At 37.3% G+C, this 27,057-nt stretch overlaps 2 protein-coding genes and 1 pseudogene across 2 annotated transcripts in view; 2 read left to right on the top strand and 1 right to left on the bottom strand.

Annotated features, from left to right (window-relative positions):
- Positions 1-1,087: 1,087 nt before the first annotated feature.
- Positions 1,088-17,605, bottom strand: LOC132096209 (guanylate-binding protein 1-like; annotated as a pseudogene).
- Positions 15,473-26,364, top strand: LOC132096181 (guanylate-binding protein 1-like). Its single transcript, XM_059501421.1, has 11 exons — positions 15,473-15,688; positions 15,907-16,103; positions 19,462-19,589; positions 19,779-19,888; positions 20,018-20,211; positions 20,617-20,859; positions 20,994-21,271; positions 21,807-22,019; positions 24,114-24,216; positions 25,324-25,517; positions 25,754-26,364. The coding sequence occupies exons 2-11, from the start codon at positions 15,911-15,913 to the stop codon at positions 25,973-25,975; spliced, it is 1,878 nt and encodes a 625-aa protein (XP_059357404.1). The 5' UTR covers positions 15,473-15,688; positions 15,907-15,910; the 3' UTR covers positions 25,976-26,364.
- LOC132096980 (guanylate-binding protein 6-like) overlaps positions 15,676-27,057 on the top strand; it is a 41,365-nt gene continuing 29,983 nt past the window's right edge. The window contains exon 1 of the mRNA XM_059502658.1: positions 15,676-15,790. The gene's annotated coding sequence lies outside the window, so the exon portion shown is untranslated. The remainder of the gene's footprint in view (positions 15,791-27,057) is intronic.

Raw genomic sequence — 27,057 nt, 5'->3', positions numbered from 1 at the left:
AGAGCGCAAGTAAAAAAAAAAAAAAAAAAAAAGTATCCGTCCATCTACATGGCTGTCTATGTACTTGTGCATATATATAGGTTATAGGAGGAGGATTGATAGCCTATGATCAAAGTGGATTAGGCTATTTTTAAATTTAGCATGTGCACGTTTATAATGCATCAGAAAATATTGAAAGAGAGGTAGACTGGGTTAAACTGGCCCCCAACCAGTGTTGGGGAGTAGCTATAGTTATGGAATTACGTAATTTAATTCCAAAATAGCTGTAACTGTAATCAGTATGTGAAAAAACATTTGTGAGAAATTGATAAAAGTAATAAAAAAATAATCAAATTAGTTTCATTAATTTAAATAGTTACAGGTTACTTTTAAATAGGGTAACTTGTAATCAGTAACCTATTACATTTACAAAAAAAAAAAGGGAACTTTTATCCCACAACTTCGGGAAGTTGTGGCCTAGTGGTTAGAGAGTTTGACTCCTAACCCTAGGGTTGTGGGTTCAAATCTCGGGCTGGCAATACCACAACTTAGGGGTCCTTGAGCAAGGCATCGAACCCCCAGCTGCTCCCTGGGCGCTGCAACATAAATGGCTGCCCACTGCTCCGGGTGTGTGTGTGTGTGTGTGTGTGTGTGTGTGTGTGTGTGTGTGTGTGTGTGTGTGTGTGTGTGTGTGTGTGTGTGTGTGTGTGTGTGTGTGTGTGTGTGTGTGTGTGTGTGTGTGTGTGTGTGTTCACTTTGGATGGGTTAAATGCAGAGCACGAATTCTGAGTATGGGTCACCATACTTGGCTGAATGTCATGTCACTTATTTTATGATTTATAAAGGGGCATATATTTACATATTCAATTTCCATTATTTTAATTGAAGATATGTTATAATAGCAACACTTTTAATGCAAATTAAATGTTTAACCTATAGGATTTAATGAACGTGAAAATGTCTGAAATGTATATTTAATTCATGGAAATATTAAATAATAACCCCATTAATTACAGCACTACATACATCTCAACCCATGGTAATTTTATCTTAATTGTAAAACCTTTCAACAAACCATTGCACAGAAAAAAGAACCACAACAGAGGTACTCAGAGGAAAGATGAGATTTATTGTAGAATATTGGAATGTTACAGTATATGTGCTATAATACATGCTGTATGTTTTTTGGACCAAATTACATTGAGGTGAAAATATATTGTTACACAAGTTTTCTTCACTGTGACATGTTACACTGATCTGATTACTGTCATGATGATCTTATCTAGCCATATGACTGTGAGTTCTACTGTGCTAAGCATTTTCGTAGGTCTAGACTGATCACATGTAGACTGCATTCTGAACGAACGTGATCTTTGGACTGAGCATTCTTGTCTTCATATTGTCTGCACGTCTCTGCTTGCTGTTTTAAATAACCCCTTGACCCTTTCTTGATCATGTGCGGCCTATTACACAATTTCCTTATTGCAACTCAAGTACATATTTAAAGCTAAAACAGGAACTTATAAATTAATAATAATAAAAAATAAAGTTATTTCCATCTTTCCATAACTTTTCCATAACCTCTTTGCATCAACATAAAATAAGTGTTTGAGCTGGGACTACTTTTTATCCAAAAGATGGACTTTTCACTGAGAAACACCTGCCATTTTGCAAATTCTGTGGGTGCTGCTAATGGTGTAGAAATGACATTGTGCACTTTCAAGGGTGCATAATGTATGTTTAGGATTCTCAGCACATTAACTACCTGCTCTATTAAGCGCATGCTTTAGTAAGTCTTTAAATGCTATAAAATCAGACTCAATAGAGATATGTCAGTGAATGGAAAATATGAATCAAGGAAAGTTTTGTATCAGGTTTTAACGTTTCAGTCCCTTTGCCAAGCTTTTCATCATCGATCTCTGCACAAGGAGGTTGGGAACTTTTTCTACAAGAGGGCAAAGAAATGGCATCACATAGTCCTTAAATACGCCACCACCATGTAAGCGTTCCTTTTCATTTTTTAACTTCTTTAATTCTTCCTTGAGGTTATAAGCTCCCTCCTCGAAGCCTTTCTTTAGCATATCCTACTGCTCCTTGAGTTTGCTCTCAATGGCTTTTTCCATCTCCTGCTGCTGCTGCTTCTTCTCCTGAATTTGTTTTACCCTGTCCTCATGCCGGTTCATGCAAGGTTCCCGTTCTTTCAGAAACTCTTCCAGCACAGCCTCAGTCTGCACACAAACATATCTTAGACCATTGATTCTTAAATCAAGTCATACTGAGCTGGATCATGAACACAATTAATTAAGATATAAATGTACTTGAGTCACATACACTCACAGATGTTACCCTGGACCACAAAACTAGTCATAAGTAGCATGGGTATATTTGTAGCAGTAGCCAACAATTTATTGTATGGGTCAAAATTATCAAATTTTCTTTTATGCCAAAAATTATTAGGATATTAAGTAAAGATCTATATATAGTAAATACATAAACTTTTTTATTTGTGATTAGTAATATGCATTGCTAAGAACTTAATTTAGTCAATTTTAAAGACTCAATATTTCGATTTTTTTTAACCCTCAGATTCCAGATTTTCAAATAGTTGTATCTCTAAATATTGTTACTATCCTAATAAACAATACATCAATGGAAAGCTTATTTATTAAGCTTTCAGATCATGTATAAATCTCAATTTCATTTTTGTGGTCCAGTGCCACAAAAAGACTCTAAAGAGTCCTTACCCTTATTCCTTTGTTGGGTTCTCTGCGGTACTGTTCAACAATGGCGTCTCGGTCTCTTTTATAAAGTTCAAATCCTCCAGACTGACTGTACTCTCCATCCTGCAGCCGTTTATTCATGTCAGAGAACAGATTCTTCAGTAGATCTCTGCACTTTCTATCTGATGCCATCTTATTCTCTTCCAACAAGTCTGTATAGCACATAGATACATCGTCCTATAAACACATAAAAGCAGAAATTATCTAGAAATCTCAAACATTCATAAATACACTTATAGAAAGACAGAATGTATTGTATCTGTAAACATTGTTGTGTGAATTAGTTGTTTTTATCTGATGGATGTAATTTATGAGGTCACCGGATATCAACACAATCTCCAACCTAACACATCCAGTGAGATCTATAATACTTGCAGAAAGTCAGTGTTCCCTTCCCTTTAATGTCAATGTCATTCATTTCCCAGATACATAAAGGCTATAATGCATACATGAGTACTCAAGTATTAGTCACTCTTATAAATTATAAAACTCACCTCCAGTTTCTTTAAGAATTCCATTTTCTCATCTTTAAATGAGCATTTCGCAAAATTTAGCAATGGCCAGACTGCTGAATTTCTGGTGCTCACAGGTCAACTTTTCTATACTGATTGGTAATGTCTTCTTCAACTGTAAAAACATAGAGTGTGTTTACTTAAAGGGTGTTTGTGCATTCATTGAAGATGTTCAAGCCAACATTGGTGGTTCTGATTTTGGAGACATATTCAAAATGCAGCTGCATACAAAATTGGTTTTCTAGATTTGCCAGAACAACCACTGCATTTTCCAGACAGGGCACTTCACCACTGCTGATTGTGTCTACATAAATCGCAACCAGATGCCCGAGCACTGACAACACACACAGCTAGGATTAAATGATCCACGGTATCTTCAAACAACAGATGAAGAGTTTTACTAATCAAATGTTTAATTCATTTATTTGTTTGATTATGCAAAACTTAATGTAAATCTGAAATGTGTTAAAGATTCAAATGAATGAAACCTTTAATTTGGTAAAACACTCACATCGGCCAGTAACTGTGTGTCCTCCTTTTCAGTCTTTTCACATCACTGTTGACAAACACGTAGTCACAGAAATGTCCCGTGACCTCCAGAAATTGATCTGCAAGGTTCTAATCCTGTAAGATCTCCAGACGTGTCATGTCATAGTGGGAGGTAATAGGAAACGGGAACACAAAACACTTCCGGCTAGGGAAATAACGCTTGATACATTCACGAGGCAAATTGTAGTCTCTAGTTTTTTTACTCACACCTAAAAAGAGATAATTCAGGAAAGAGAAATAAATATTCACCAAAATCTCTGGCACCGAGTCAGTCAACATACTTCATTTCCGTTTTTCGGGCATCGTTCATTTACAGAAATACATACACGAATATTCAAATAGGCTGTGAGTGCAGACAAATATGTGGTCCAATAATGAAACAGCAATCATAGCAGTAGTCTGGATTGCAGGCATCAGTGGTTATTTTATAGACCTCACAGAACGGATATCATGGGCCAGTGAGCCTATTCGTGTTTATTTTTACTGTGTTTTGAAATTCAAATTCTATTCCAGAATAGAAATGAATCCAGTAGGTGGGCAAATAATTATTTTAACCTTCCTGTAGCTCAAATAGAGAATGGTGCAAACAATGCCAATATCATGGGTTTAATTCCCAGGGTAACCAAGAATTAATTAATTACTTGTAATGTACACCTGCTTATACTGTATCTAAAACTTTTACTGCATAGCTGCTTTGGAAATCAGCTACTGCCAAATGTGTAAATGTAATTCTGTCTTAAATACCTTTCTTCAGATTAAGGGCAAATTCGAGGTAACCGTCACCCATCACTTTCTTTCCATCAATTTCCAATTCCAAGGTGAAATCTCTCACAGTCACAGCCCAGATGAATGATGGGAAAAACCGCACAAACTCAGAATCTTCCCCTTCCTCCTCCTCATCTGCTGCTTTGGTCGATTTGATCTTGATCTGCTCAGTGAGCTCAACAACGTAGCTGCAGCACATTAAAGAATAACAGCATCTTGTGAAGTGTATATTTATATATGTGAAAGAGAAGTGGGTTATTTGGTTAAAGGATACTGCAGCTTTTCCACTGCAGAGTTATCAATAGTGCCACGGCTGTTGTACACCAATGTGCTGCTGAGCAGAACAGCCAGACAGAAGATCCAGCTGTCATTCTTAGAGTCTCCCTGAAACACAAAGAGTCTTCAGATCAAAGCATTCATTCAGAACACAATACAACTTAATAGTGTTTCTTCTGAGGTACTAATGGCAAACTGAGACTGAAATTATTCATGATAGTTAGTGACTGTGCTCACCTTCGCCAACATCCCCAAGTCCCTCTGTGTCCAGCAGCACAAGAGTGTATCCTTCTTTTTTAGGGTGAGGTACACACCACATCCAGATGCCTTTGGTCTTTGATTCAATAGTGCTGCCGAGAGCAAAGCCTGAGACAATAACATTATTATTATGCAGTTACTGTTGTCAGATGTTCTCGTTATCAGATGAACATATACTGCACTTGAGAAGGACTTTGACCATTTTCTCTCACCGGACTGTTGTCCTGCCAGGCGGTTCATGAGGTAAGATTTGCCCATACGGTAGAGTCCCACCACAGACACCACCACCACCGGCTCCTTGATCCCATCCAGAATGCCTTTGGCCTCTTTTCTCACACGCAGCTGCCCATTTTCATCATTTTCAATGAGACACACTGGAGCTGACATGGACTTACTACAAGACATGATCCTAAGTAAAAACCATACATACAAAATCAAACAGACTTAACGCACAGTGTCAATATGTGTCTGAGTTTCAGCATAGCTGTGATAAACTGCAGCTAGGCTGGGATGCATTATAGTGTTACAGCTCTTGATCATGTAGTATTTCTAGGATTTTAGTCTGTGTGTAATGTCTCTAAATTTTCTTCTGTAATTAAAGAAATATTGCAAATCTTTAGGCCTGCGTAAACCACTGCATCAACATACAATTAAAGAGAAACAACTAAACACATCTTCTGCCTATAAGTTTCTTATCCTCTGCATTATGCATGATATTGATTGGAAAAAATTCACTGTCACTGGCCTATTCGTTATGGAGGAATCAAAAGTGAAAGTGTTTTTTTAGATTCAGTCCACAATGACAAACAGTTCTTTCTGTTATCTGAAACCCCTTGCACACATGGGCTCTGTAGAATAACAAAACATGTGCATGCTTATTTATTTATCTATTTAGACAGAAATTTCATCAAAAAAAAAAAATATTTTCTTTTTTATGGGAGCCCATTCCCATCATTAATTTGCATTTTAGTTTTAATTATAGCCTTCATACATTAGTTTCATTCCTCTGCAGTACGATAACTGGAGAATATGAGGTGTGGCTGTTTAAGCAGTGCTGTGCTGCCCCCTGCCGATAATACAATTTACTGCTCTTTTTATTATTACCTATAGTGTTCATTAGAATTTAGTCTGCAAATACCAAAAGGACAGTAAAATACCAAAGGAAAAATAAAAGACAACAAACAAAATCCAAGCAAATTAGTTGTTTTGATATCTTTTTATTGCCTTTTTTTATATCTATGCATATGATGCATAGCAACACTCTGATGCTAGAGTTCACTTAAATATGAAAAGCAATCTTGAAATATGGAAGGCGATTACAAACATATAAATTATTATATTAGCCTGTAGGCCTATTATTATGTGTTTTAAGATATTTTATTTCGAATGTCTGTAATATAAAGAGAAAAAGAGATCCTACCTCTGCTTGTCTTCTGTCGTGGATGGTTGGTTCTGACTGAAGCTCGTGTATAAATACTGAAGAGGTGGTCGGCGCCGTCTCAAAAGCGCCCTCCCAGAAAGTCCGTAAAATGAGGTGATTTCCCCGGGAAATCCGGGAAGATGATATGATCTTGAGCTCTAGTGGTCAATACTTATATGAGCCTAAAATGTAATGCATATAATTGGATGGCACGTATGAAGGTAAATCAGTAGCAAAACTCGAGAGGTTGAAGATCTGATTGTGAGAACTTGTCATATTAATATTTGTATTTGTAAGTTAAAATTTACACTCACAGCTCTGATGTGAAAAGCTGAATCTTTCAATTTGCACACACAGACAATGATCAAAACACCCGTGTTTTGAATTGGAAGTTGTAGATTAATAGATACAAATGTGTAGAATGACATTCACACAAAGAAAATGACATACACACATGTTTACAACATATTGCACTTTACTTCAGTTTCGCTGCACAACGTCAAGTCGGCACTTACAACCTCTCAGATCTGGAAGTACAAGTTCAAATCCTAGCGCTCTGACTTTTGCTACTCTTTTTGCGGTATTCTGTTGCAAAACTCACTTGTGCACTTGTATATGCAGATGTGAGAGAGCAGAGCTGGGGGCGGGGCTTTGGTGCGAATGAAGACATTTTATTGGTCGATGCCCGACCAATGAACAACGCCAATTGTTTTCACTGAATATCCTTAGCTTTGACAGGATTTTAAGACACTGCATTCATTTTGCCATTCAGGTATTATCTAGTAGACAAATAATGCAACATATTTTATATGTATATCCCACTGCATATTACAGAGTAAACTCGCTGTACCAGAACATGCTTTGATCTCACCGCCACGCGGTCACGTGGTTCATGGAGCTATCAATAGTACTAAACGAAACGTTTTGTCAACATGCTTGAAATGTATTAATTGGGATAGACAGCAGTTTCATTATATTTACAGCTATTCCTAGTAATTTGTAACACTTAAAGTGCATTGATTATGCATGGATAACTACATTGACTAATGACTATGCGTTACAATAGCATTTTATACTGGAAAATGGAACAGCATTATGTTCTCATACTCCTCCTTGGAAGTTAAAATGTGACTAAACAAGTAAGTGTAACTTTTAACCAATAAAATAACTGTACTACATGTTAACTCAGTCCTGTTTAGTTAATTTGAAGAGATCATGGTACTAAATAATATGCGCAATAATTATGGTCCATGAATGACCATTTGAAATATAACATTTTCTAATATGGTTATTATTTATACTACAATAACTGTAGTATTTAGGTTTAAATTCCAGTGCAAAGAGGCACGCTTTAAATTAGAGGCATTTGGTGGCCAGAAAGATAATATTCATATGCAATTCCATTGCTTAAACACTAGATGGCCTTGTTGATGTTTAATAAATACATGTATTTAGCTCTACTAGTTGTTCAAAACAGTATTTCTGGTCATAAGTGCTTATTTTTAGGCTTTGCTGTTTAATGTACATTTAGACATTATTAAACACTCGATTTTTATAAAAAAAAAAATAATAATAATGTTGCATTTAAAAAGGTTCATTACTAACAAGCAAATTAGGAATTTAACCCAATGAAGAAGTTAAAATTATTTTTACAAAACATAAAAATAATAAAAACAGCATTATATTGCAACTCTGGTAGAGTGATATGCAGTGGGATATACATATAAAATATGTTGCATTATTTGTCTACCAGATAATACCTGAATGGCAAAATGAACGCAGTGTCTTAAAATCCTGTCAAAGCTAAGGATATTCAGTGAAAACAATTGGCGTTGTTCATTGGTCGGGCATCGACCAATAAAATGTCTTCATTCGCACCAAAGCCCCGCCCCCAACTCTGCTCTCTCACATCTGCATATACAAGTGCACAAGTGAGTTTTGCAACAGAATATCGCAAAAAGAGTAGCAAAAGTCAGAGCGCTAGGATTTGAACTTGTACTTCCAGATCTGAGAGGTTGTAAGTGCCGACTTGACGTTGTGCAGCGAAACTGAAGTAAAGTGCAAAAGTAAATATGTCGTAAACATGTGTGTATGTCATTTTCTTTGTGTGAATGTCATTCTACACATTTGTATCTATTAATCTACAACTTCCAATTCAAAACACGGGTGTCTTGATCATTGTCTGTGTGTGCAAATTGAAAGATTCAGCTTTTCACATCAGAGCTGTGAGTGTAAATTTTAACTTACAAATACAAATATTAATATGACAAGTTCTCAAAATCAGATCTTCAACCTCTCGAGTTTTGCTACTGATTTACCTTCATAATAATACGTGGTTTCCGAAACCTTCTTAGTTAAGTATACCTTCTATAAGTCATGCGTTCGTAAGGTTGGTCTGGAGCGCTCTTAGCTATACCTTATCGCTGCTGACGGTTCATACCGCTAGTGGCCACCACTACGCAAAAAGATTTTTTACATCGCAGTTTAATTACACATAGAAAATTTTATATGAACATGTAATATAAAATCTGATTTAGTATTAAAATTACATTTTTACTTTACTTTAAAATTATACACATAAAATACTTAAGTTGTTATAGCCTACACCCAGTGTATGGAAGTGTTTTCATTAATAAAGTTTCCATACACTAATGGTTGTTAGCTTTTTAAATTACTATCCTAAGGCACATCAGCTGGCGAACCATTTGACAGAAAAGGCTTAGGAGTCTATATAAAGAAAGATGAGTTTACACAAACTTTATAGCTATGGCAGCGAGACAGTGAGTACTTGTTTTAAATCAAAGACGGCGGCGTCCGCGGAGCCAGTTAGTGTAGGCCAACTACTTTATAAGAGAACATTTTAGTCCACTGAGTACCATGTCAGAAGAGACCATTGTAAAAAAAAAAATTCGCCTGCCACGGGAGCAAATTCTGCAGTTCTTGCATCTTGTTGGCCCAGATTTGTCAAGACAAACTCGACGGAGCTACCCCCTCAGCCCCGAAATTCAGCTGCTGGCAGCTCTTCGTTTTTATGCCGTGGGGAGTTTTCTGGAGGTTTTTGGGGATGGATATGGGCTGAGTAAGACCTCAGTGTGGCTGTGCGTTCACTCAGTCACAAACGTATACTGCTTCGCCACGCCACTGATTACATACGTATGCCTTTCACAATGCACGAAGTGATGGAGACACATCAAGGCTTCCATGCCATTGCGGGTATCCCGCGAGTAATTGGCCTTGTGGATGGGACACTTATTCACATCTCCAACCCATCAGCACTCGACCAGGCCTTCATTTGTCGCAAGGGCTTCGCGGCTATCAATGCCCAAGTGGTAGTTGATCACAGGGGAGTGATTACAGACTTAATGGCAAAGTGGCATGGTAGCACACACGACAGCTTTGTGTGGGCCAATTCAGCGGTGGGTCAAGACGCAGAAAGAAGAGTTTTTGGGCAGAGCATTTTTCTAGGAGACAGCGGCTACCCCCTAAGAACATACCTTCTTAATCCAGTCACCAACCCCACCACGCAGTCTGAGCACAGTTGCAACGCTGCACATGCTCGTACCCGCAACTTGGTGGAGCGCTCTATTGGGCGCTGGAAGATGCGTTTCCGTTGCCTTCATAAGTCTGCTGGAGGGTTGCGTCTGAAGCCACAAAGATGTTGTGCAGTAATAGTAGCTACAGCCATGCTACACAACATTGCAGTTACTGGAGGTGCAGCTTTGCCAGAAGAGGTGGAAGAAGAGGAGAAAGAGGAAGCAGGTTTCCACAACCCACCTGAATTACGAGATGCCCTACACGCTGCTGGTGTGCAAACGAGGCACCAAATGATTCAATCTATTTTTGGTTAATATTTTTTCAAGCAATTTCTTTTGTTTAAATCGACCACTCAGATTCCTCCTTTATTTGTGTGTTTCTCTAATAAATTGAAGTTGTGCACACAGTTCATTTGTCACATATTCCCATGCCATTTCACTTAAATGCTGAAACCCCAATCACCTTATTTTTTTACTTTAGTACTTCAAAAGGTGGTGTCACACTACCTAGGCTACCCGATCTCCTTGCGCTGTGTAGGCTACCTATTATAGCAGGTGTGCTCTTTGTACTTACAATTGGCTTTGCATGCATATATAAATAAAAATACACAGCATTAACCTCGTAGTGGAAACTGATGTGGATACGGGTATATTATATACTTGGGGAAAAGTATCACTCATAAGTTGCGTTTTGCATGCCTAAAAACACCCCAATTTAAATTAATGTAAATTTCTTACACACTTTCATTAGAGGGAAAATGATATTTCCTTTAAAGATGATCTGCAAACCCAACATTGATGACAACAGTTTTGCTTTTAATCGGGTTTTATTTGAAAATACTTTTGAAAGTAAATTTGAAAAGGCACACCACAGAAAACAGAAAAATGTGAATAAGCCTGTTACTGGGTCGGCGATGGTTCACCTGTAACGTAAAAGAATAGTTAGATTAAAAACAACATGCCACTCTACCAAACATCATAAAACCTTACCTTGATCTGGGAGTATTATTGGAACGGAAATTGATGGCCTTTGAAACTGTGCCTCGGACAAAGCATACTGCGGTTCCATAATATGAAGCTTTGCCTTTTCCACCTCCAGCGTGGCTCGGGCGATGTCGTTTGCTTCTTGTAGCCCTTGCTCCATTCCCCGCAGAAGCTGTAGCTTCTCTTTTTCTAGCTTTACCAGCTCATCACTGCATTCGCATCGGATTAAAGGACGCCTTCTGGAGCCGGATTGCTGGTGCTGGGCTACCTCAGTCAATGGTAGTGAAGGTGCAGACAGGTGTGGTGACGCCGGTGCTGAAGAAGCGCTGTCACTGCTGACAGGGGAAGAGGGTGTGTTGGGTCGAGGAGGTAAAGATGAAGTGCTTTGCGGCAATGTATCCACACCTGCTCTCAGATCAATCCCCCTTTTGTACACTTGCTAAATTATAAACACATACTCATATTTATTTCTGCATGTACTTATTTCAATAAGCCCCGATAAATGCAGTTTGTACTATTTCTAAAACGCTTCTTTATAAAGAACATTGTTTTCTCAATACTTTACCTATACCGCTGTGAAGGAAAGAGCGCACAATCGATCATCGAGGCGTCGATATCAACCTATTCAGCACCTCCACCATGGACAGCAACTGCTAAGGTCGAACTTAAGAAGGTTTACCTTAAGCAACATCCTAAGGTATAGTTCGGAGAACACACGTAGCAAAGGTATACCTGTAGTTAAGGTGTAGGCCTACCTTTTGAGTATTCGTAGCGCGCTAAGAGACAACGTTATCGGAGAACGCACCCCAGAGCGCTATTGTCAGTTAACAAAATAGAACGCGTTATATACATATTAAAACAAAGTAATACTGTTTGTGTGCAGTGTATAACAAGACATGTAGGTGGCGGAATTGTTACAGGCCTATTAAACATTCCTGAAACTCCGCTGTCACAACGAGTCTCTGATATGAATAATATAAAAAAACAATAAAGTACGCTAATCAATTACTCTTGCACAATTACATTTGCAGAAAGCAGATACTTTTTAGTCAATATGAGCCTAAAATTTAATGCATATAAATTGTAAACTGCTTGTACTTTTACTTGATTACATTTCTGAAGAAAAAACTATACTTTTTACTCCTTACAATTTTATTTCAACTTAAGACGTAATCATTATTTTTTATTTTATATCATGCACATTAAATATGGTAAACAGAAATTAAAAAGTGCTTTTGATGTGCAAGAACAAATTAGATTTTTCACGCATCAAGCACACACATTTCAGCTTCAGTTACTTTAACTTTAACCAGGTACATTTCTGGCATCAAAAATTTTGCTATCAAACCTGAGGAAGCATTTTCAGAATCAGAATCAGAAAGAGCTTTATTGCCATACAAGGAATAAGTTTTAAGCTTCCAATACACAGATACAACAACACACAGACAAAAAAAAACCTTTGCTAATAAAAAAAAAAGTGTATAAACAATTGTGCTATAAATGATAATGGAAAAGGATTAAGTAAGATGCAGGGATGTACTAGGATGGAGGGGTAACAATTAAATATTAGTATATTTCACATTTTTATTGCACAAGTGGGGAACATTTAACTGCTCATGAGGTAGATTGCCTCACAAGTGGGGAACATTTAACTGTTCATGAGTATTGAGTAAATACTATCCTGGTATTTGTAGCTCTGAAGCGCCGGCCAGATGGCAAAAGTTCAAAGATGGGGTAACTTGGTTGTGAGGGATTCAGAGTGATTTTCTGAGCCACTTTCCTCACTCTGGATGTATACAGTTCTCGAAAGGTGGGCAGGGGAGCACCAATAATCCTTTCAGCAGTCCGAACCGTTCTCTGTAGTCTTCTGATGTCTGATTTTGTAGCTGAACGAAACCAGACAGTTATTGAAGTGTACAGTACAGACTTTTTCACAATGGATATATTTTAGCTGTCTAGTATATTGGCCGAATGAACAAAATGGCTCAGTCCAAATACTATCAGAGATGAGAATTTAAATAAAATTCATGTTATTTTAGGGATGACAGCTTTTAAAAAATTAAAATATTTACTATTTACTATTTTTCATTGTGATTTTTGGTTACTTGTATTAAAAAAAAATTGAGTACGTCTGATCCTCAAAAAAAAAACTGTATTAGTTATGATATTAATTTATGGAACCCACACAAAAAAATAGATAGATAATCACAATTCAGTAATATTTTGACCACTGAACTGGGAAATGTCCCCGTTTTCATTTCAGAAATCTGGTTACCTTAGCTTAAGCTGTGTTTGCCTAGAAAGACCAAACTAGCAGCTTATAAAATCTCGACATCAACCCTAAACACTAAATACTTGCATCGTAGCACTGGTTTTTAAAATGAAGCTTTGACAGTTTAGCAAAAGGTTTTGCACAAATTACCCAAAAAGACAGTGGTGCAGGGTGTGCAATATACAGGTGCTGGTCATATGATTAGAATATCATCAAAAAGTTGGACACAAAGAGTGGACTGCAGCTGGAGTCAGTGCTTCAAGAACCAATACGTACAGACGCAAGACATGGGTTTCAGCTGTCGCATTCCTTGTGTCAAACAAACAGCGTCAGAAGCATCTAAAGACAAAAAGGACTGGACTGCTGCTGAGTAGTCCAAAGTTATGTTCTCTGATGAAAGTAAATTTTGCATTTCCTTTGGAAATCAGGGTCCCAGAATCTGGAGGAAGAGAGGAGAGGCACACAATTCATGTTGCTTGAGGTCCAGTGTAAAGTTTCCACAGTCAGTGATGGATTGGGGTGCCATGTCATCTGCTGGTGTTGGTCCACTGTGTTTTCTGAGGTCCAAGGTCAACGCAGCGTATACCAGGAAGTTTTAGAGCACATCATGCTTCCTGCTGCTGACCAACTTTATGGAGATGCAGATTTCATTTTCCAACAGGACTTGGCCCCTGCACACAGTGCCAAAGCTACCAGTACCTGGTTTAAGGACCATGATATCCCTGTTCTTAATTGGCCAGCAAACTCACCTGACCCCATAGAAAATCTATGGGGTATTGTGAAGAGGAAGATGCGATATGTCAGACCCAACAATGCAGAAGAGCTGAAGGCCACTATCAGAACAACCTGGGCTCTCATAACACCGGAGCAGTGCCACAGACTGACCGACTCCATGCCACGCTGCATTGCTGCAGTAATTCAGGCAAAAGGAGCCCCAACTAAGTATTGAGTGATGTACATGCTCATACTTTTCATTTTCATACTTTTCAGTTGACCAAGTTTCCTAAAAATCCTTTCTTTGTATTGGTCTTAAGTTATATTCTAATTTTCTGAGATACTGAATTTGGGATTTTATCATTGAATCATCAAAATTTTTATAATCATCAAAATTAAAAGAAATAAACATTTGGAATATATCAGTCTGTGTGTAATGAATGGATATATTATACAAGTTTCACTTTTTAAATGGAATTAGTGAAATAAATCAACTTTTTGATGATATTCCAATTATATGACCAGCACCTGTATATCGTCTGCACTAATATTGTAATTGTTTTAACGATGTGCGAAAAATATTAGTATTTTGCCAAAAACCCATGTGTGTGTGTATATATGTGCATGTGTGTGTGTATATATATATATACTGTGTATGTGTGTGTGTGTGTGTGTGTGTATGTGCATGTGTGTGTGTATATATATATACTGTGTATGTGTGTGTGTGTGTGTGTGTGTGATTTAAAAAAAAATCATATATATATATATATATATATGATTTTTAAAAAATGATTATTCAACCATTTATGTCTTATATATATCAAAACATTATTTCTGCTTTTGTAACTGCAGGCTCTTTCCACCTCTGAGAGTAGCTGAACAAAGAGCTGAACAGTGAACAGTTGTCTTTGAAGTAGCCTAAATAAAGATTTAGAAAAGGAACACAGGTTTTACTTGAAATTCAGCCAAACAGAAAACACATTAAACTCTGACGTAATTTAATTTTAGAACAGGAACACCGACTTCAAGGCTTATTATAACAAAATGATGGCTTTACAAAAACATATTAAAAGTAAAACAATAAATATGAAAATGAAGGTCCTATGATTAATATTTTTCTAACTAACATTTAACAAACCTTAGTACAGTAATTACAACTTTTCAAATGTTATGCTTAAGCTTTGGAATTTATATTTTCTATGCTTAATCAGGTTTATTATTTTGCATCTTAGGCTCATTTTTTTGACCACAATGTATGGACTTCTCACTTTCTGCGCGCGATCAACAAGTATATAGCTCGCAGCACCCTCTGCTGGTTAAAATAACAATCATATCACGATTGCTAGCTGGCTGCTCGGGCTTTTACTTTTATTTGCGTGTTGTTTTTAACGTGGTGTAAAACGGGGAAAGCACACTAAAAACCTGGACAGTACACGGAAAACGGGACGTCTGGTCACCCGAACCTAGAGTCTATGTTTAGCTGTTTCTGTTAAACGGGTGATTTCTGGGAAGAAGCTGTGTGCAGCTGTTATTTCAGCGATTTGAACCAGCATACTTTCACTTTCACTCTCGGTGTAGGGAGTGTATGGCAAACAACTTAGGAACAAAGACACAATTATAAGACGGGAGGAGCCTCGGAACATCGGGTTTGTGCGGTTCTAAATTTAAGAACGGTGTATATGCTTTCTGCTGTTCAACCTAACGTTAGTCGCTTTGCTAACGACAGGCTATAATCAGCTTCTTTGCCTGTCAGTTATGTATTGAAATTTAAATTTAATTTTTATTTTATATACTGTTTTATGTTTCTGTATGTAATTCTGAAATTACTGGCTATTGACTTTGTTGTGTTTTGTTGTTTTTTTGCAGTCATGGCGTGTGGCAGGCTCATGTCCGCTCCAGTGTGTCTCATTGAAAATGATGAAAACGGGAAGCTGCATGTGAGAAAAGAGGCCAAAGACATTCTGGATGGGATCAAGGAGCCGGTGGTGGTGGTGTCTGTGGTGGGACTCTACCGTACGGGCAAATCTTACCTCATGAACCGCCTGGCAGGACAACAGTCCGGTGAGAGAAAATGTCATTCTCATGTGCGGTATCTGTTATGCTATGATAATGAGGTTATGATAACTGAATACAGTCAAACCAAATATTATTCAGCCAGACACCAGATGTAGTCCATTTTATTTACATAGTTGTTTACTTGTGGATGCGACACAAGTTAGGGTTAGGGTTAGATTTTGACGGGTATCAGCAGAGATTGGTCACATGTGAAGACAGTTGCAGGCAGTGGATTAAAGCAAAAAATGTATTTGGTACCCTACTCACTGTTCGTCTCCTTATTTGAAACTACAGGCACTGTGCAATAAAATAATCAAACAAAGAACAAGACATTGTGTAAGAAGAAACATTTTACAGGAGTTCCATCGACGCATATGAACTGGGAATCGTTTAATTTACCGAATGCATGGCGTAAATTGAGACAGCACGCAGAGCTCGTGTTCGCGGGTCCATTAAAAAAAGCTGAAGACGAAAAGTGCAGTTATTTGCGTCTGTGGTTAGGATAAAAAGTGAAGCATGTGTGATACCAGAAACGAATACATTTTTTCGCCAGATATCAATTTCACGAGCGAGTACAAGGAGCCTACGAAGGTTTTGAGCAATTAGTGACCGAACTAAGACGATTACTGAAAGACTGCTTATGAAGACAGCGAGGAAATGGTTAGAGATCGCATTGTGTTTGGCATTCACTCTCCGCGAGTGCGAGAGAAGCTGTTGAGCGTCGGCTCTGAGTTAACGCTAGACAATGCCATAGATATTTATAGAGTGAGAATCATGCCAAAACCGCTCTCTCTCTCTCACACACACACACACACACACACACAAAACGTAGATAGCTCAGCTGAAAACATTCGCAAACAGCGCATACAGCCGCCTTGATTAAGCAGTGCACGCTGTCAATACTCAGAAAGAGTTGCATGAGCGAGCAGGGAAGGCTGGAATGAAAGCTTCACATCGGAGCAGCAATGACGTTGTGGTTACTGTGGTAACCAGGTTCACGGTCCGTCTGAGAAATGCCCTGCTAAAGGTTAACAACGTGGCAAATGCAGAATACGCAATCACTTGGCGAAAGTATGTCGTTCTGTTTTACAAAAGAAATGTTCTTGCCGTGCATATACAAGCACAGATAAACTGATAAACTTTTACGTAGTCAGCACGCAAGCACCGCCTTTATTAGGTCTCAAAGCATGGCTAGACCTGGATTTAATCAAACTAGTCATCTCTGTAAATGCATTTAAAGAGGACAAATCCATCCTGGAGGAATATGTTGATGTTTCTGATGGCATTGGATTATTTCCAGGGGAGTGCACAGTTCATTTAAAACCCGATGCAACTCCAGTTGGCCCTACGTGGCAGACTGAAAGAAGAGCTGCAAGATATGGAGAAAGAAGGAGTCATAGCAAAGATAATGAGCCCACCTACTGGTTAAATGCAATTGTAGTCGCGGATAAACAGAGAACTGGGTCTTCTTTTTGCCATAATTTCTGCTCAGGACGAAATCCTCCAACATTCTTCTTTACAAATCCTCGTTTTGAACATCTAATTTGTGACTGGCGTTTTGTTGTCTCTCCTTCGTGCTTTGGCGCTCATCACTAATAACTGGCGCGTGTGCGAGGCATACAACCTGTGTCATCTGCCAGAAAGGCTTGCACGTACGACAGTCAGCAGAAGTAAAAAAAATTCGCTACAGAAGGCCTTTATTCATCCCTGGAACCGTGTGAGGCTCAGTTTTAGTAAGGATGTGTGGACTGTTGAACAAAAACACCTGCGAACTCAAATTCTAAAGCTTGGAAGAGCAAGGATAATTTTTTATATATAACTCTCAATTGGATTCGTCTGAAAGAAGAAAGTCATATACACCTAGGATGATTTGAGGGTGAGTAAAACATGGGCTAATTGTCATTTTTGGTTGAACCAACCCTTTAAGCATTGCTGGGTAATTGGTTGATGTTATCTAATTATGCACTTTAATTTAACAGCTGACAGCTATTCAGCCTAATTCATTACATACCTTTTTATCAAAGTTATCTGACATCATCAAGATTAATTTATTCTGACACAGTTTAACTATGAGTTCTTGACATATTTTATTGCCATTTTCAAAACTATAGCGAATAAACTGTGATAAAATAGTTTTGGTATGTGCAAAACAGTACTATAATGCGATAATTTCATACATGTAAACAATAAATATCAATTGATAATAAAGCAAACGTTTAAATATTAATAAAGTGTCTTTTTGTTCTCATTTTGTGCTCAAAAACTAATTTACTGAAAATATGCCTTAAATTAAAATGTAGTTACATTTTTATGGGGTGTAAAGTAAACATAGTATAGCTATCCTGAGATGGTAATGTAGAAAAAAGTTTTAATTATACGTGTACTCAGTAAATATTTCTCTCATTAAAAATATTTTACACACAAAGACACAAATGATAGATACACTTAAAGAAACTCTTTAGTCATAACAACTGTCCAATAAAAACTGTTTTATTTTACTTGGAGTGGTTGAGATTACATAAGGCAGTGAATAATACTTTATCTCAGTAACTCATTATCTGTCATTGCCGCTCATAGAAACATGACTGAGCACTTCAGTAATGTCATTGTTAACTAAAAACTTATGATGCTGCATTTTCACCATTAAATAATGATGTATGTCCGAGGTAACTGGCATATTTGTCAAACCATCGATAAAAAAAATCTAGAATGCTGAAATCATTCAGCAGTTTTTGCATCATCATTATCATTATTCCTTAAAGAGAGCAAGAAATAGAGAAAATAATATTTATATTCTGAAAATGTTTGTCAGGTTATGTTACCTAACATGCAGGAAACCATATTATGTGGTTCGCAATCACATGTGACAATCATGAAAGAGGAAATGATGTCACAAAGAAGATATCACAGAGTCAGTATTCTTAGAAATAGTATATGTTTTCAGAGAAAACCGACGTGAATATAAAAATAATATTCTTTTCAGTTCTGGATTGGCATCTAGACTTTTAAAAGATAATCTGAAATCTGAATAAATAAGGTTTCCATTGCTGTATGGTTTATTAGGATAGAACAATATAAAACTGATAAAACTATGAAAATCTGAGAAAATCGCCTTTACAGTTGTCCAAATGGAGTTCTTAGCAATATATATTCCTAATCACAAATTAAGTTTTGATATATTTACGTTTTGATATGTCCAAAATATCTTTACTTTATATCCTAATGATTTTTGGCATAAAATAATTTTTTTTAATTTTGACCCATACCATGTATTGTTGGCTATTGCTATTACTTTGTTACTTATGACTGGTTTGGTGGTCCAGGGTCACATATGTCATTGACTTTAATAATTTGATTGTCTCAGGCTTTGCTCTCGGCAGCACCATTGAATCAAAGACCAAAGGCATCTGGATGTGGTGTGTCCCTCACCCTAATAAAAAAGGACACACTCTTGTGCTGCTGGACACAGAGGGACTTGGAGACGTGGAGAAGGTGAGTAGGAAAACCACAAAGCATCTTTAGCAATGTTATCTCTATATAGCAATAACATCTGCCGTCACCTTATGCTTTCACTGTCATTTAATTAATCACCAGATGAGAAGATTCACTGCACAGAATTATTTGCTATTAAATGTAAATAAGTGGCCACTTACTGGCACTCAAATACTTTTACTATTTCAGGGGGATGAGAAACATGACACATGGATCTTCTGTCTGGCTGTTCTTCTCAGCAGCACTCTAGTGTACAACAGCTTAGGAGTCATTGACAACACTGCACTGGAAAAGCTGCAGTATCCTTCTCTCTCTCTCTCACACACACACACATACATACAGTATATGATGTAAACAGAGTTTGCAGTTAATAAACACAGGTAATAAATGGAACCAGTTTTATTCTTCCTGAACAGTGCTGAATGTAGCTATGTTACAGAGCTTACAGAGAACATTCGTGTGAAGGCAAAAGAGGGTCAACATGAGGAAGAGTCGGCTGATTACATGAGAGTTTTTCCATCATTTGTGTGGGCTGTTCGTGACTTTACTTTGGAACTGAAAAGGGGAGATGAACTAATAACATCAGATGAGTATCTGGAGGGTGCATTGAAACCCAAAACAGGTGAGAGAAAGTGTTGACATTAAACACATACACAACATATTCTATTATTAACAGGTATATATGCTCTTACAGACAATTTTTGTCATGTTGAAAAACATCAGTCATTAGTCAAAAATGCAGAAATAACAAGCTTTCAAAATGTATTTCTCACTTCAAACTAATGGAGTTAAGCCACTGCTGAAATAAAAGAAAACAGCAATGTTGAAAGCTCAAAAGTGCAAATCAAACCTACAAATGGCCTACTAAAACTTAAAACAGGATAAAAAAACTATTTTAACATTGCAAAAACTGCAGTTTATATAGCACTTTCGTATAACATAAAAGTGTCCATTACATACGGTAAATTAGCACTCAAAATATAATATATTCAATATATGTTATGATTTCATAATTATCTTATTTTAGGTTGTTCACCTCAGACTGTGCAGTATAACTTGCCCCGTAATTGTTTGCGGCAATTCTTTGCGGTGAGGAAGTGCTTTGTGTTCCCTCGACCTGCTAGTACACAAAACATGAGGAGAATGGAGCAGCTGAATGAGGAAGAACTGGAGTCAGAGTTTCTTGAGCAGGCAAACACCTTCTGCTGTTACATCTACAACAATGCACAACCAAAAACAGTCACTGGAGGCCGTACAATTACTGGAACAGGTGTGTGCCTTCACAAAATCCCTTAAAGAGAAAACATTTGACAGTTCTGAATCTCTTCTGAGAACCAATGATTAGTGGACTGTGTATAAAAGAGCATACAGTTGACTGAACTATGGAGTTGTGTTTCCTGACAGCTCTGGGTAATCTTGCTGATGTTTATGTTGAGGCGATCCGCAGTGGGAATGTTCCGTGTCTGGAGAATGCAGTCGTGTCTCTGGCTAAGATCCAAAACGTCCGTGCAGTGGAGGAGGCCCTGCAGTTCTACATGACAGAGATGCTCATAATGCTTCAGCTTCCAATGTGCCCAGAAGAGCTGTCCGACATCCACACAGATGCAGAGAAGAAGGCCATTGAAGTTTTCATCACCTTGTCCTTCAATGACAATGAACAGATCTACCATCAAGAGCTCATGGTAAAGTACCTTCTGCATACAGACCAAACAAAATTAGGGACAAACAGGGAAACTACTTAGAGATCAACTTAGATCAACTTGAAACTGTAATTGAAATCTGAACTATACTGTGTCTTAGAAAATAATTTTTATCTTTCTGTCAGTTATAAGAAAAATCTTCAGAAAGCAGCTGATAATGCTTGAACTGAACTGGACACATTCATTACAAAATGCTGTGACCATTTCTCAACATAAACTACAAAAAGAACTGTCAGAGACATCCTTTTTCTTTTGCAAAATTTGCATTATGTAAAAAAATGCATGCACAAATGCACACAAAAAATTGCAGCCTGTTGTTTTAAAAAAAATCATTTAAAAGAACTTAATAGTCAAATATTTTACATATAATGCATTTTTGTATAGTGCAATGAAAACATTTGTTTAAAGTATTTAAATTCATGAACCTTTATAAATTGTAATACTCTTGTATTGATGATGGTAATTCAAGTAATGGAGATTCAATCAATGTACAATATTCTGTCTTCTCATGATTTAGGGAAAGATTCATAATGAATATCAAGATATGTGCCAGCAGAATCTTGAAGCGTCTCGCATGCAGTGTGAGGAGATTCTGCGTGAGGTGTTTGATAAGCTGGATAAAAGCATTTCTAACGGATCATACTTAAAACCTGGAGGATGCCGACAGTACAGCGACACACTCAGTCATCTGTCCAGTGACTACAGAGCAAGAACACACTCACAAATAATGGTACAGTTCAAACATGCAGGCTTTGCTCACGTTTAATTATTCCGGAAGGTCAAAACAACATCTATGAGCTCTTATAAACATATTTAATGCTGACGTGGTAACAGTCATGAAACTAAAACATATAAATCTGTGTGATGTCGTTATTTTCCTTAAAGCACAAAACAAAAACTTCTGAAGGATGAACACATTTCTTTTTATCTGAGAAAAAAAAAAGTTTGTAATGATCGGGGCTGTCAAACTTGAAACCTTGAAAAAAAACAAGAACAACAGCTTCAACAACACCAGCATGATTGACTAATGGACTGATTTGCTTTATTTCAAGTTATCTCATGACACTAATATGATATGGCTTCAGAAGTTATTTGATATAGTACCAGGGCTCTAGACTAACTTTTTTTACTGTTTTTTTTTTTGCGTTTTTTTCTTAGGTGCACCAGTACAAAAATTAGGTGCACCCAAATTTTCGACCGCATCGCATTTCACGCCGCAGTTTTACAAGTTAACGTTTTGTTTTTTTAAATCGCTGTCCATATAGGCAGTATTGATGTGTAAATGATTAACTAACAATCTGGTCAACAAAGTTCTTTATTTGAAGCACAATTCTACAAGAAAGGTAACTCACTGAAAAAGTGTTGGTGCTTAAAGTGCTTCACTGAGCTGAAATTTAAACTTAAAACATCTCAAGATAAATTAAATAAAAAGAAAATCTAATTCAAGGGCTTCAAACTGAACTTCTCATGGCTCAGTGTCTTATGGACTCTCCTCCATTGCAGTCACATCAACTCCTGTAGTTTGGCCTTCTTGATCTTTGGCCTTGGCTTAACCAGTTGGTCACACTCTAGCTTCAAAATCTTCCAGACTTGGCCCCTCTACACTGATTCTTATCAGATCTTCCACTGTGTCTGAATGAAGGGACGCTCTAAAGTCTGATTTGAATTTTTGTTTATTTTGTTTTTTTAAGTAAAGACCAAGCGGCCATCGGCAGACATTGGACCTATTTTTGATCAATTTAGTCTTCTCAAATCATCACGACTTGCCTAAAATAAAATCTATAGATATAAAACTATTTACGCATACAACAATATTTAAACATTAAACCTAGATAAATGTGAGCTATATCCAATAGTTTGTGCGGAGATGCTTCAGGACATGTAGACGCAAGCATGATCACTTGCATTTTTTTCAGTGGATATGCCATCTTTTTTGCTCATAAAGGTAAGAGTAATACATAATTTATAACTGCAAAGGCTCTACTTTTATTTGTGTGCACTCACAATATCAACAAAATGTTGTGCTTTTATAAAATAAAGAAAACAAACATGATGTGCTTTCTGCCATCTTGTCTTTAACAGGAGTACACAAATGAACCGAAACTCAGTGAAAACATTCCTCACGTGCCTCCTGAAGATGCACTTCTTTCTAAAGGTGCGTCTAATGAGGAGATGACAAGTCAGGCTCGTCAACGGCATCCTTGCAACACAGACTCAGAAAACACTAGTTTATTAATAAATAATTCAAATATCTCCTTACTATTTCCCCTGTCACATTTATGGTAATTACTTTTGCTGGTGCTTTGCGGCAAGCTTGAGCCTATTGCGTGTATTTGAATGGAGAACTGTTCAGCTGCGCTACTGTTGTGGGACACTAAACACTTTAGAGCCGCTCTTGATAGTCGCAGTAGCACGGTGTCTTGTTGTTTACAACAGAATGGCAATTTTTTTTTCATCACTAATGATGGATGTCTAAAATCAAAAAGTATTTTTTCCCTTCGAAAAGGCTGGTTGCACCGGTGCGACCTCTGTACTTCATAGCCCGGAGTACACAAGTAATCTGGGCAACTTTTATGGTACTTTAAATGCTTTTATTTTCAAGCTTGACAGCCATGGTAACTACAAACTGTAATTTTATGGAAAATAGAAGCATCAACATTCATTATGGGAAAATTAACACCATGTTGGTTTTTCATGAGATGAGGGTGAGTAAATAATAAAAGAGTTTATATATTTAGGAAAACCCTTTAAGTATGATTTGTTGCAATCACAACAAAACTCCCAATGATATTTTAAATGATTAGAAATGTGTTTTTCCTCATAGTGTGAAGAAGTGTTGAGTACATATTTGAGAGCAAAAGAAGATGCTGGAAATATGATTCTACAAGCTGACCAATCTCTCAGTAAAGTGGAACAGGAGAATGAGGGTATCTATCATATCATTTATATATCATTCAAGGCTTCTAATGATACACAAGATAGTACAAGGACTTAAATGAGAGCACAGAAGAATGCTAGTTAGTTCATTCAAAAATGAAAATTAGCCCATAAATTACTCACTCTTAAGTCGTCCTAGGTGCATATGACTTTCTTTTTTCAGACGAATCCAGTCGGAGTTATATCAAAAATTGTTTTTGATCTTCCAAGCTGTTAAATGGCAGTCAGCGGGTGTTGCAGTGCATCAGTCCAAAAGAAGTGAAATAAAAAGCACCCATCCTTAATAAAAAAGTTTCTCACACGGCTCCGGGGGGTGAAAAGTCATCCTGTAGCAAATTGATGCATTTTGTAAGAAAAATAACCATATTTAAAACGTTATAATCAATTTAATCTATCTTGTGCTCACTGTTGTACACGGAAGCAGCTCCGGGTGGATGACATATGGAGGTCGGCTTTGCGCATGCGCTGCTCAGAAGTGATGAACACGGAAGCACAGGGGAGAGATCAAAACAAAACAATGGTCACTAATTAGAAGTACAAAATGAGGATTTGTAAAGAATAATGTCAGAGGATTTCAATATAAGCCAAAAAGGGGACTGGTTTCCCTTTGCTAAAGTAAGGAAACTCTGCTTCCTTTGATCGTGTTCATACATCATCAGCCCGGCTGTTGCTTACATCTAAGTGATTATTACATTTTGAATATGGATATTTTTCTTACAAAAACGTCTCGATCCCCCCGGAGCTGTTTGAGACACTTTTTATTAAGGAAGGTGGCTTTTTATTTTACTTTTTTATTGGGCTGATGCACTCCGAAACCCGCTGAGTGCCATTAAACTGCTTGAATAATAACAGACAATTTTTAATATAACTCCGACTGGATTCGTCTGAATGAAGAAAATCATATACACCTAGGATGACTTGAGGGTGAGTAATTTATGGGCAAGTTTTAATTTTTGGGTAACCTAACCCTTAAATATATTCTGTTTAGTAGCTGTACATCAGGCTTTTATTGCTAAATATCTGTTTTTGTGTATTGTCTAAACCTATGCTTTTTGAAAGTGGAAAGTGAAAGTGACATGACATGTTTTTCAATACAGTGCAAAGACTGAAGAATGAAATTCTGGAGCAGCGGCAAAAAGGTCTAGAGGAACAGAACCGGTTACAGGAGCAGGCGTTTAAAGACATGCAGAGAACCCACGATGAGCATGTGAAGCAGATCTTTCATCAGATGGAGAGAGAGCAGGAAAGGATCAGCAGAGACAATGAACGAGTCCTGAAAGCTAAATTGAAGGTGAAGCAGGAGAAAACAGAAAAAAAATGTTTAATGCTGTGCTTAAAGGAGTACATAAAGTCTGTAATACCAATAAAATCTAAGCATGTTCGGCTTGTTAGAATTAATTGCTTAATACTCAAGGTTTATTGTATTGTACTGTTTTTGGAATATAAATATAACACTGTTTATGGTCAAGTTTATGAGTAGACTTAATTAAGAGTAGACTCTTAATTCAGTTGTCATTTGTGTTGCAGGAAAGAGAAGCTCTTTTACAGCAGGGCTTTCAGCAGGAGGCTGCCAGGATGCAGCGTGAGATTGACAGCCTAAAATCAGACATGAATAAACAGGAAACGTCCCAACCCTCCACGGTCAGCAGGGTTATGGATGGTATCGGCACTGCAGCAACTTTATTGTTGCCAGGTTTCATTCCTAAATTAGCTGGTGTTGGTCTGTCCTTGCTTTCAAAACTGTTTTGAAAATGGACATACATTATTGACATACTTAACATATACATACATGCATATAGTTTGTTCTCATATTATACACCATATTAACTGATAAGCAAGCACAATTTGTGATAAGCTATGAACAAAGCTTATGTTATCAGAGTGACTGCCATATTCCATGTAGTGTTAAAATGATTAACAAAATCAGTGATTCCTGATGTAAATCTTCCTGAGAACCTTCCAGTTATCAGGCGATTGCATGTGGCCAAATTATGGCTGATATCTGTGTCCAGTAACAGCTATGGCATCAAACAATCATGTGGTACTTTCTTTGTGTTTAAAGATTTAGCTTAGTTAACAGATCGGGTGTTCTTAAACTGAGTTAGAGTGTATTCACTTTTTTTGTTTGCTTGTAATTATATGGAAAAAACTGCTGTTTATTTCGATATCCTTTATAGGCTAAATGTGGTGACTAAAGTTTTCTTTGAAATTTAATCAACTTTCCTTTTGATTTAGGCTGATTGTGTATATATGACAATGCGTCCTTGGCATTAAGTATATATTTATATAGCAAACAATAAACCTCTGAAGAAACTTGAAGCTTGTATGTTTCCTACCATGGCTGTACATTCCTGATTGAAGGGGCTGAAAATGTTGTTAAAAATATCTACTTGGTTTATCTACTGCAAGGAGTGAAATTATTTCCTTATGAAATGAACTCCTCCTAAAGCCAGAACTCAGGAGTTCTCACAAAACAATGGGCTTTGATATCTTCTCTTATCAGATAAGAACACCTGGAGACCATTTGCTCGTCGGACCCCTCACCAATGTACATGGTCCAGGTCACTAAAAGTTGTCAGAGAAATGCCAAGAACTCAAGTTGCTATAAAACATTTTAGAATTCATGATCATAAACTTTTAATTGTAAAGGTTTATGTGTGATTGTCTCCTGAATATGCCGGCAGGCATATCACCCTGGAGCCCAAGACCGGTTGCCCAATAAAGCTAAGCAGGGCTGAGCCTGGTCAATACCTGGATGGGAGACCTACTTGGAAAACTAGGTTGCTACTGGAAGAGGTGCTAGAGAGGCCAGCAGGGCGTGCTCACCCTGT

Source organism: Carassius carassius, chromosome 20 (assembly GCF_963082965.1).
Source record: "Carassius carassius chromosome 20, fCarCar2.1, whole genome shotgun sequence".
NCBI lineage: Eukaryota > Metazoa > Chordata > Actinopteri > Cypriniformes > Cyprinidae > Carassius > Carassius carassius.
This window is presented reverse-complemented; position numbering and strand designations above follow the sequence as displayed.

Bases quoted from the DNA above. Each gene is read 5' to 3' on its own strand.
- LOC132096181 (XM_059501421.1), top strand. From the start codon at position 15,911: ATGGCGTGTGGCAGGCTCATGTCCGCTCCAGTGTGTCTCATTGAAAAT. The intron at 16,104-19,461 runs GTGAGAGAAAAT...TGATTGTCTCAG, and splicing joins CCTGGCAGGACAACAGTCCG to GCTTTGCTCTCGGCAGCACC. The intron at 25,518-25,753 runs GTGAAGCAGGAG...TTTGTGTTGCAG, and splicing joins TCCTGAAAGCTAAATTGAAG to GAAAGAGAAGCTCTTTTACA.